This window comes from Brachyhypopomus gauderio, chromosome 5 (assembly GCF_052324685.1).
Source record: "Brachyhypopomus gauderio isolate BG-103 chromosome 5, BGAUD_0.2, whole genome shotgun sequence".
Classification (NCBI taxonomy): domain Eukaryota; kingdom Metazoa; phylum Chordata; class Actinopteri; order Gymnotiformes; family Hypopomidae; genus Brachyhypopomus; species Brachyhypopomus gauderio.
Genome location: NC_135215.1, coordinates 9,124,275 through 9,137,339, shown reverse-complemented (window position 1 = coordinate 9,137,339; position 13,065 = coordinate 9,124,275). Strand labels below are relative to the sequence as shown.

The 13,065-nt window shown below is 50.9% G+C and overlaps 1 protein-coding gene across 9 annotated transcripts in view; it reads right to left on the bottom strand.

The window, feature by feature from the left end:
* The window catches only part of sox5 (SRY-box transcription factor 5), a 185,657-nt gene that overhangs the window by 76,728 nt on the left and 95,864 nt on the right, over positions 1–13,065 (bottom strand). For 7 of the 9 annotated variants that reach the window (XM_077005412.1, XM_077005404.1, XM_077005405.1 and 4 more), the window contains one exon: positions 2,306–2,504. In XM_077005412.1, coding sequence (XP_076861527.1) covers positions 2,306–2,504 — 199 coding nt within the window. Of the gene's footprint in view, positions 1–2,305; positions 2,505–5,599; positions 5,619–13,065 lie in introns of those variants that run through there. The other 2 variants (XM_077005408.1, XM_077005409.1) reach the window with 2 other exon arrangements.

Here is a 13,065-nt window from a genome sequence, read left to right as displayed (position 1 = left end):
AATTATTTTTTTTAAATAGTTTTTCGGGCTCCAGGACTAAGCTTGACTACAGTGTTTGGTGTCTTAGTGACTGCGACTTTTGGCAAATATTTCTAGACTGCTCGTTGCATCTGGAGATGCCAAACGCAGCCGCGAGACTCCAAATTGGACACGAGATGTACGGATGAATGCATCTCCTCCTAATGCTTCCCCTAATTAAACGGACAAAAGGGGAGTAATTAACACCTCACTATTATCACCTACATGCAAAGCGCTTCCCACTTATCCGTCTCAAAGCCTTCAATCTTTTACAGTAAAACCCGCGAGGGACCGCGTGATGGACGGGAGCGCGCGCCAGGCTGTCCTTAGCAACGCTATTTTATGCGGGCTCGAGCAGCGCTCCGTCGCCGCGCGCCAGGATGAAGAGGTCAGCGGAGCTGGAGCGTGCGCTGCCGCGTTAATTTAGTATGACAAGATAAAGCAGTAATCTTCTCCCGCTCGCGCCTGTAAACCAGCCTCTACCCAGGGACTCGCGGAGTCGATTTACACTTCCATATCACTTTATACAATTGCCGTGACAAAGCCCCTCCGAGTCTTCGCGTGTAAATCTCCCTCTCACTCAACTCTTCTGCCACTCACCGCGGATCGACTTGGCGCTACGGCTCAGGAAAACTTAACGTCTCACACATGCCAGCCCGCGTCTAAAAACCCGCCTGTCCGCGAGACGGATAGACTCCGCTTTATTAATCCACATCAAAAACAGCTCGCGAGTTCCCTCTCCTTCTCGCGCCGGTGTTACGTCTGTCACGTCAGCCAGAAAAAAAGACTCGTTGTTACTGCCTAAAATACACAGCACAAAACACTAAAAAACCTAGCACATTCACATAATAATAATAATAATAATAATAATAATAATAATAATAATAATAATAATAATAATAATAATAATAGCATTGTTATGTTATTATTATTGTTATTATTAATAATAATAACAAAACCTGAATTTGTAATAGTGTAGAATAATAATAATAATAAGAAGAAGAAAAATTCCTAATGATGAATCTCTAACTCTAAAAGTTGCTCAACTAAAGGAGACAGCAGTAGACAGCGAGGGTCCTCACTTTGACAAACAGCCACACCAGTTTATAGACTTGACTGGCCAGAGCAGGGCCTTTGATCTACTGTGGGGAACTTCCCCAAACTGTCTAGCACTCCCAGTAATGAATGTGCTAATTACTGAATTAGTTTGCCGTTACACTCCTTTAAGTACTGATTCACTGTATTGCAGCTGGACAGATTCCTTAAGTTGATCAGGGTGATCAGTGCATACAGGTTAAAGGTTATGCAGAGTGATTCTAATGATCTCCAGTGTTGACACATACATACACACACACACATGCACACACACACACACACACACACACACACACACACACACACACACACACACACACACACACACACACACAGGGCCGTAGTGGGACACTTTTTCAGCCCGGGAGTTTCATGCCCAAATCCGGCCCAAAATTATTTTTCCCTCGCAATCGGCCCAAACAAGAGACTGACATGAGCCGGCCCATCGGGAATCCTCCCGAATCTCCCGATTAGCCACTCCGGCTCTGCATACACACACACACACACACACACACACACACATACACACAGAGGAACACATACATCTTTCATGCCTTTGGTGTCTTCGAGAGGGTTCTGAATTCCGCCACCTTGAAAGCTGCTATCATCAACCTATACCTGACGTGAGTATCTTCATCACCATGACTACATGTATGATCTTATGCTCCAAATGCACACCGATAACAGAACACTAGTGAGTCATTTAAACCAGACCCAGACACCACCAGTCTGCCTGTGACATCATCAGATCATGACTGCCACTTTACCCAGACATCAGGGGATGTGAGATGTGTGTGTTATGTGTATGTATATATGTATTTATGTGTGTGTGTGTGTGTGTGTGTGTGTGTGTGTGTGTGTGTGTGTGTGTGTGTGTGCATGTACATTTTTTGTCAGAGAGTAATAATAATAAGAATAATAACAATAATATCTGGTGTTAGAAGAATTATGTCTTAGTGATATTTGTGTAGTTAACTAACTGCATCTGACTCTCTAGATAGTGATAGATAAAACACACTGACTCACTATGAGAAATGAAAGAGCAATGTGGGTGGAGCTCAAACGATGTGGGAGGTGTGTATGGAAATCAGTGGGTGGGGTCAAGGAACATGACTGGGGCTTGGTGCCAGAGACAGAGTGTGGTTAGGGTGTTGGGGGCAGGGCTTGTTCTGAGAAGTGAGGCGTGGCCTACCATGTTGCTGTGTAATGTGGGGGGACTGTCAAGAGGGCGGGGCGAGCGTGGGGACACCTTGCTGCAGTAGGAGCTCAGGGGTAAGTGAATGACAGCATGTCCGTCAACCTCTTCATCCTCCAATCGCTGTCTGCTCGTCGCCATGACTACCTCTCCATCTGTTCCCCCATATGGAGAGGCTGGTCGCTTGGAAGACATCCTGGAAAAACGAAGGAGGGAGAGAGAGAGAGAGAGAGAGAGAGAGATGGAGCGAGAGAATAAGTATGAGGCATTTTAGGAAGGCTCAGCAGAGACAGAGACATGACTGTTGTTTAATCGTGAGTGACACACATGAGAGAGCTAGTGACACACACACACACACACACACACACACACACACACACACACACACACACACACACACACACACACACACACACACACACACACACACACACACAGGTCCAGAGAGAGAGAGAGACAGACAAGCACATATATACAGAGAGAGAGACAAGCACACATATACAGCTTTGGCTTGGATCCACACCCCAACTATGTGTCATGTGACCAGAGGGTGCACACCCCAACTTTGTCATGTGACTGATGCAGCTAGTTTGTTTAGATTCTCTGTGACCACTAGCTGACAGCATTGCTGCTTCTGCAGGAAGAGAGAGAGAGTTTGTGTGTGTGAGAGTATGTTGTGTGTGTGTGTATGCCAGCGGAGTGGGCTTACAACAGCTATAGTATATACTGTAGCTATAGTACTGACAATAGCAAGGTAAGCTGTGTGTGTTAAGGGCCACTTTTACAGGCCCTGATATCTTGAAAGGAAAAACGGCATTTGTTAAATGAATTCTGTCTAACTTCCTCTCTTTCCCTCACTGTCCCTCTCTGCCTGTTCCTCTTTCTCTCTCAACTAGCCACTGAAAAATGAATATGCTCTGGTAACAGGATTTTGTCTGGCCAGTGGTGTCTCCTAAGTGCCACTGGAGACCCTTCTCAGTCTCAGATAGTCGTGCTACCATGATCCCATCTAATAAACACCCCTTCAGAGATGAAACGCGCCTCAGGAACGTGTCTTCACAGCTCAAGCCCTCACTGCTCTAGCAGACCGGCTTCAGCTTCCATAATCCTCCTCTTCTGAGCTACGGTGAACTACCTCAGTGTGTGTGTACCTCAGGTACACAAGGACAGTGACTGTCCGGATGAAAATACGTGCTTAGAGCCCCGTTACAATTCAGAATAGCACTGATGAAGTGGCTGTGTGTGTGTGTGTGTGTGTGTCTTTTCCAGATGGTCTGATGCTCCAGGCTGGATTCTCTGCTCATCACACCCCTACACCTCCTGAGCAGCTGTAGTTCAGATCTACATCGGCACCAAAGGGAAACATCGCTCTGTGTGTGTAACAGCAGGAAAACGCTGCCATGCTGGAGTCCATGGACCAAACCCGGCCCCACGGACCAGACCCGGCCCCACGGACCAAACATGGCCTCATGGACCAGACCCGGCCTCACGAACCAGACCCGGCCTCATGGACCAGACCTGGCCTCATGAACCAGACCCGGCCTCACGGACCAATCATGGCCTTATGGTCCAGACCCGGCCCCGCGGACCAGACCCGGCCTTATGTACCAGACCCAGCCTCATGGACCAGACCCGGTCCCACCGACCAGACCCTGCCTCACGTACCAGACCCAGCCTCACGGACCAAACCTGGCCCTCCACCAATCCAGCTTTAATATGGGTATGAAACAGTGTACAATGAATTACCCTGCAGGTGTGATTAAAATGGAAAAACACAACCCCTGCCTGTATGATCACAAGAAAACACACTCTTTCAAAATAAAACTGAAATGTAAAGTGTGTGTGTGGAAATATATATGAATAAGTGTTTGTGTTCGCGCTATCGTGAGTGAGTAGGTGAATGTGTATGTGTGTGTGTGTGTGTGTGTGTGTGTGTGAGCTGGTCTATCCTGGAGCTGTGTTAGGTCACTCTGGGGCAGTTAAAGTAGTGACTGCAGCTGTATAAACGACCCACACAGCTCGTCTGCTGCCGCACGATGTGTTTATCCTGCCGCTTTTCAGTCTTACACACTGAGCCCTTTTGTTTCAGTCCTCAAACACACACACACACACACACACACACACACACACACACACACACACACACACACACACATGTAGACCCACTCACCCCCCCCCCCCCCCCCCCCACACACACACACACACACACACACACACACACCTCAGCCATCTTCAGCAACTCCCCCCAACACCCTACACTCACTTCTCTAGGAGAAAACACACACACAAACTCAAGGTCTCAAGGTCAGGAATGCACGCATATACACACACACATGCAAACACACACACACGCTCATCCAGCATCCCCACAGCTGCCTGTCCAGTCTCAGTCCAAACATGAACACAGCACTATTTAGCAAAGCTGCCCATTCATGTGAATGGGCTTCCTTCACACACACACACACACACACACACACACACACACACACACACACACACACACACACACACACACACACACACACAGGAGGTTCTGCAGAGAACAAGATCTTCCTACCTCTAACAGTCCCACAGCATGATATCTGTACACACACACACACACACACACACACACACACACACACACACACACACACACACACACACACACTTTACTTCCTCTTGGGTCCACTGACACCAGTTCCCTCCACAGTTCCTCTCAAGAAATAAACTGTCTGCCTTTGCTGTTCTTTGAGCCTTTGAAGTATAATTACTGTACAGTTCTGCTCCCCAGGTGAGCAGGTTATAGCAGCGATTTCATTTAAAGTTGGCAGACCTGTGCTTGTGGAGAGGCTGCATGAAACATTTAGAGCATGTAGTGATGTTGGGATTAAAAAGAAAGCCTTTATTAAGTAGATAAATTGGCAGCAATGCTGGTCTCCGAGGTCATAATTAGCGACCATTAGCATAATTTCATTCCATCCTTCTGTGGCTGTCATAAAGCTTGGCCTGCCAAACACACACACACACACACACACACATACACACACACACTGTATGCACAGACATACAGACTTTCCTTCCAGTAGAAAAGCACACACTACATGTACACACCACAGAAACAACATGGTACACAGGCACGCTTATTTCTGTGCACTTTTGCACTTGTACACGCACACACACACGAACACACACGCACGGGCTTGTGTAAGACCAATGAAGCTGGTGTCGTATGCGCTGCACATTAGCGCTCGCATTCATTTAATCCAAGTGTTGCCACTCACAACCTCCAGCAGGCAAAGAACAGTTCACCTCGGCAGAAACTCGCACGTCAACCCGTGCGCCTGCCTGCGCCCTGGAACCGTGGCTGGAGCGCTCGGTGCGAACGGCCTTCTGAACCACAACCACACAAACGGCCAGCACTGCTTATATATTCTGCATCACATAAATTCAAAGAAAATACAAAACTTTGTTTTCAAACAAAGCAAACGCAAGTGCAACGTAATAATAATAATAATAATACACGCCTGAATATGAGCAGAGAAACGGATCTTAGTGACGTTAAGTTGATCGCGCTTTGTGAACGGAAGGTCAGAGTGGCGCGCAAGGCTACGCGCGAACTCGCTGGGCTAATCGCGACCCGCTAATAGCCACCCCACCGACGCGGTAACCCGCTCCGCTCTCGTCCCCGCGCCGTCCCCCAGGCGCGCGCTAAGCTGGGATTAACGCCACGCTTGCTGGCATTGCTCTGATGCTGATTGAGAGCGCTCCTAAACACCCTCTCATATGTATGGTTTACTAATCGGACGAACGAAGCCTTCATTAACTTCTGAAGGGAGGCAACGCTTTAAATCTCAAATACCCAAACTACGTGTTTTATCTAATCGCCATCACTAAGCATGCGCCCAATAATAACACGTGTTTTAGTTTAAGGGCATCTTCTATTGCCCCACCCCCCTCCCCCAACACACACAGTTCATCCAGCACAGTGTCCACTTGCATGTTGATAACCTATTTTGCATGTATGGTAATCAGCACTAAATGCGTTCATAATGGCATCTTTTAGCTGCTAGATGTGAAGCACACACACGCAAACACACACGCACACATACACACGCACACATACACACGCACACGCACACACACACACACACACACACACACACACACACACACACACACATGTAAACACACAAACACATACACACACATAAGCAGCAGCAGAAATCAGTCATGTCATAAATGGGCATGACAGACAGTTGGTTTCCCATGTGATTAATGAAGACTGAATGACAGACACAAAGACTCTATCCAGCTTGTTAACTGCATCTCTCTCTCTCTCTCTCTCTCTCTCTCTCTCACACACACACACACACACGCACGCACACACGCACACACGTCTCTTGGCTATGTCTTTCTACACAGTTTTATAGGAGTTTTCCATTCACTTATATTTAGATATTTTACCATAATATTGCTGTGTCAACTGTACATTAGCCTTAAAAATACATTCAGGAATAAAGAAATAATTGAAGGCCAAGGCCAGCTTGGTCAGAGATCTCCACCATGCCACAGTGGTCTTTGTTCAGATATATCCACCACGCCACACTGGTCTTCGTTCAGATATCTCCACCACACCACAGTGGTCTTTCTTTATTGAGGAGCCTTTATTATATAAAGCACATTACTTGTGTCAAATAAATTGTACTACCACAGATGTCTTACACTTCTACTGATTAAAGAACTGTGTACTTTCCCAGAGTCTTACAGTACACGTTATATAAATAAGGATATAAACAATGATTTTAGATGATGAAAAGGTAAATTCCTCCCCAGACTCGCGTAGTGATGTAAACCGGATATGGCACTTCCCCTGTGTATCAGTGTGTGGGAATAAAGTACCACGCTTAAAGTATTCAACACAAACACACACACACACACACACACACACACACACACACACACACACACACACACACACACACACACACACACACACACACACACACAAACACACACACAAACACACACACACACACACACACACACACACACACACACACACACACACACACACACACACACACACACACAGATAACAAGATCTCTGGCTGCACTGACAATACCTCAGCATTTACATACACATTGGTTGTTAAGGACATCTCTCTCTCTCTCTCTCTCTGATAGCTCAGAATCATGTTCCATTTTGGACAATCAACTGTTTGTGTGGAACTGTAAGTCTTTCTCCCTCTTTTAGAGAAGTCTTTTTGTGGACAGATATTTATAGTCTCTCTCTCTCTTTTTCTCTCTCTCTCTTTCTTTCTCAGAAATGTGGCTTGTGAGAGATGGTGGCTTCAGTTAGATCTGTGCTGTGTAGTGGAACGTGCTCTTCAGAGGACCTGGAGACTAGTGACAGTCCCTCCTGCCCCAGGGAGGACACGCCTCCAACTGTGGGCCTGTAGCAGCCGCTGCCAGCCACTCTGCTCCCTTTGCAGAAAGAGGAGGCGGGGCAGGGGGAGGAGCAGCACGCCCGTGACTCCTCCCCACCACTAGTGCTCTTGGACTCTTTGTAGCGGAAAGAGTATTTAGATGTGACACCCGCTTCTAGAGACACACATGTAACACATGTGAGGGCTCTCCTACTCAGAAACACACACACACCTACACACACTCAGAAACACACACACACGGTCACACACGTGTGCAAGAGCAGACACATGTCTACACACACACACACACACACACACCTACACACTCACACACACACACACACACACACACACACACACACACACACACACACACACACACACACACACACACACACACAGGAACACGCAAATGCACACCCCTCCCCTCACACACACTGAAGCACACACACCCCCAACGCACAAAGCAGCCTCTGTTTCCCTCTGGTTGGGGACTGCGTTGGAGACTGAGGGGCCACCCCGATTTCCTGTCCAGCCTTTCCACAAAAGAACACAGAGTCTAATGTCACTGTTATCCATTAGCATTTAGACATGAAGGTGAAGTCAGGCACACACACAGACACACACACGCACACACATGCAGACATACACACCTGTGTGTATGTGTGTGTGTGTGTGTGTGTGTGTGTGTGTGTGTGTGTGTGTGTGTGTGTGTGTGTGTGTGTGTGTGTGTGTGTTTAAAAGCTGTAGGCACTGTGAGCTGGCCAGTACCTTCTGCACTGCCCCTCCAGACACACACACACACACACACACACACACACACACACACACGCCAGCATTTTTAGTCATCACTTCAGCCGTCTGCATGGTTTCCTGTCATTTTTCTCATCTGATTATTTATTTCTCTTACACTGACTCACAGAGACATGATTTTCACTGACATTTTACTGTGGAAAGCTTACACACACACACACACACACACACACACACACACACACACACACACACACACACACACACACACACACACACAGAGGCAATGAACACCTTCACTTTGCCGTGACGCTCGTTTTCTCAGCGTGACAAGCAGCTGCCACGCCCTCTAGCTCTCCTTTATGTAACAGGGTGGAAGTACAAACTTTGAGGCTACCAGGCAACCAGGAGCATTAACTGCACCATACTGCTCCTTACTGCCCCATACTGCATCTCATTGCCCCATACTGCCCCATACTTCCTCTCACTGCCACTCACTGCTTCCACTGCTTCTGACTACAGCCCCCTCACTGCCCCTACACCACCCTTACTGCCCCTACACCCTTTCTTTGCCCCTACACCCCCTCACTGCCCCTACACCCCCCTCACTGCCACTACACCCCCTTCACTGCCACTACACCCCCCTCACTGCCACTACATCCCCTCACTGCCCCTACATCACCCTCAATGCAACTACACCACCCTCACTGCCACTACACCCCCCTCACTGCCCCTACACCCCCCCTCACTGCCACTACACCACCCTCACTGCCACTACACCCCCCTCACTGCCCCTACAGCACCCTCACTGCCCCTACACTACCCTCACTGCCCCTACACCCCCCTCACTGCCCCTACATCCCCCTCACTGCCCCTACACTACCCTCACTGCCCCTACACCCCCCTCACTACCCTTACACCCCCCTCACTGCCCCTACACCACCCTCACTGCCACTACACCCCCTCACTGCCCCTACACCACCCTCACTGCCACTACACACCCTCACTGCCCCTACACCCCCCTCACTGCCCCTACACACCCTCACTGCCCCTACACTACCCTCACTGCCCCTACACCCCCCTCACTGCCCCTACACACCCTCACTGCCCCTACACACCCTCACTGCCCCTACACCCCCCTCACTGCCCCTACACACCCTCACTGCCACTACACCCCCCTCACTGCCACTACACCCCCCTCACTGCCACTACACCCCCCTCACTGCCCCTACACACCCTCACTGCCCCTACATCACCCTCACTGCCACTACACCCCCCTCACTGCCCCTACACCACCCTCACTGCCACTACACACCCTCACTGCCCCTACACACCCTCACTGCCCCTACACCACCCTCACTGCCACTACACCCCCTCACTGCCACTACACACCCTCACTGCCCCTACACACCCTCACTGCCACTACACCACCCTCACTGCCACTACACCCCCTCACTGCCACTACACCACCCTCACTGCCACTACACACCCTCACTGCCCCTACACACCCTCACTGCCCCTACACCACCCTCACTGCCACTACACCCCCTCACTGCCACTACACACCCTCACTGCCCCTACACACCCTCACTGCCCCTACACCCCCCTCACTGCCACTACACCCCCTCACTGCCACCACCACCCTCACTGCCACTACACCCCCCTCACTGCCACTACACACCCTCACTGCCCCTACACACCCTCACTGCCCCTACACCCCCCTCACTGCCACTACACCCCCTCACTGCCACTACACCACCCTCACTGCCACTACACCACCCTCACTGCCCCTACACCACCCTCACTGCCACTACACCACCCTCACTGCCACTACACACCCTCACTGCCCCTACACCCCCCTCACTGCCACTACACCCCCTCACTGCCACTACACCCCCCTCACTGCCACTACACCACCCTCACTGCCCCTACACCACCCTCACTGCCACTACACCCCCCTCACTGCCACTACACACCCTCACTGCCCCTACACACCCTCACTGCCCCTACACCCCCCTCACTACCCTTACACCCCCCTCACTGCCCCTACACCACCCTCACTGCCCCTACACCCCCCTCACTACCACTACACACCCTCACTGCCACTACACACCCTCACTGCCCCTACACCACCCTCACTGCCACTACACCCCCCTCACTGCCACTACACCACCCTCACTGCCACTACACCCCCCTCACTGCCCCTACACCCCCCTCACTGCCACTACACCCCCCTCACTGCCACTACACCACCCTCACTGCCACTACACCCCCCTCACTGCCACTACACCCCCCTCACTGCCCCTACACCCCCCTCACTGCCACTACACCCCCTCACTGCCACTACACCACCCTCACTGCCCCTACACCACCCTCACTGCCACTACACCCCCCTCACTGCCCCTACACCCCCCTCACTGCCCCTACACCCCCCTCACTACCACTACACACCCTCACTGCCACTACACCCCCTCACTGCCACTACACCCCCTCACTGCCACTACACCACCCTCACTGCCACTACACTCCCCTCACTGCCCCTACACCACCCTCACTGCCACTACACCACCCTCACTGCCACTACACACCCTCACTGCCACTACACCACCCTCACTGCCACTACACCACCCTCACTGCCCCTACACCACCCTCACTGCCACTACACCCCCTCACTGCCACTACACCACCCTCACTGCCACTACACCCCCTCACTGCCACTACACCACCCTCACTGCCACTACACCACCCTCACTGCCCCTACACCACCCTCACTGCCACTACACCACCCTCACTGCCACTACACACCCTCACTGCCCCTACACCACCCTCACTGCCCCTACACCACCCTCACTGCCCCTACACCCCCCTCACTGCCACTACACCACCCTCACTGCCACTACACCACCCTCACTGCCCCTACACCACCCTCACTGCCACTACACCACCCTCACTGCCCCTACACACCCTCACTGCCCCTACACACCCTCACTGCCACTACACCACCCTCACTGCCACTACACCACCCTCACTGCCCCTACACCACCCTCACTGCCACTACACCACCCTCACTGCCACTACACCACCCTCACTGCCCCTACACCACCCTCACTGCCACTACACCACCCTCACTGCCACTACACCACCCTCACTGCCACTACACCACCCTCACTGCCACTACACCACCCTCACTGCCCCTACACCACCCTCACTGCCACTACACCCCCCTCACTGCCACTACACCACCCTCACTGCCACTACACCCCCCTCACTGCCCCTACACCACCCTCACTGCCACTACACCACCCTCACTGCCACTACACACCCTCACTGCCCCTACACCACCCTCACTGCCCCTACACCACCCTCACTGCCACTACACCACCCTCACTGCCACTACACACCCTCACTGCCCCTACACCACCCTCACTGCCACTACACCACCCTCACTGCCTCTCACTGGGCTTTTCCATTCCAACGCACTCATTTACACTCCGTAAGCGCACCAGCGATCTGAAGGCCATGTGCAGTTACAACTTTGGACTTGGCCTGAGTACTTTAAGTTCCTCAGGTTCTTCCTTGGTAACCATTAATGGCTGTGGTAAATATTAATAAAAGCAATATAAAGTTGGTTGTGGTTGTTACAATTTATAGCATACATATCACACAGTTAGGATGTACAAAGACATACTGTTAAGCACGCACACACACACACACACACACACACACAAAGACACATACACACAGGACTTTGAATGTCTCCACCCAGTCAAAGTGCTCCTGTTCCTGAAGTACCTGAGTGTACAGAGAGGCCATTGTAAAGCTGGGAAAAGAGGACTAGATAGTCTTCACACACATATGCAGACACACAGGCATGTGTGCGCACACACACACACACACACACACACACACACACACACACACACACACACACACACACACACACACACACACTCACTCACCAACACACACACACACACACACACACTCAAACACTCACACTCACTAACACAAACACACACACACACTCACACACACACACACACACACACACACACACACACACACACACACACTCACTCACTCACACACACACACACACACACACACACACACACACACACACACACACACACACACACACACACACACTCAAACACTCACACTCACTCACACAAACACACACACACACACTCAAACACTCACACACACACACACACACACACACACACACACACACACACACACACACACACACACACACACACACACACACACACACTCCTGACTCTTTCTCTCAAGACATTCAGACTGACAGAAACCATTTAGTAGAACAGCCAGTGATTTTTATTGCTCTGCCCATGATGCAATAGTCTGCTGTGACATCTGACCTGTAACCCCTGACCTGCTGTCATATGACTTCCCCCCATCCGTACCGTCCCTTCACCCCTCCCCCTGACGGACGCCTAACTGCGTTTCTCTCTGACACAGTGCCACTTTGACCTCAGCAGCCTAAAGCAGACTCTCCGTCTGCTCCATTGGTGGACCTTGGGGTCAGCTGACTGCCAGGGGGAGGAGCCAGGGTGTTGTGAGGAGGGC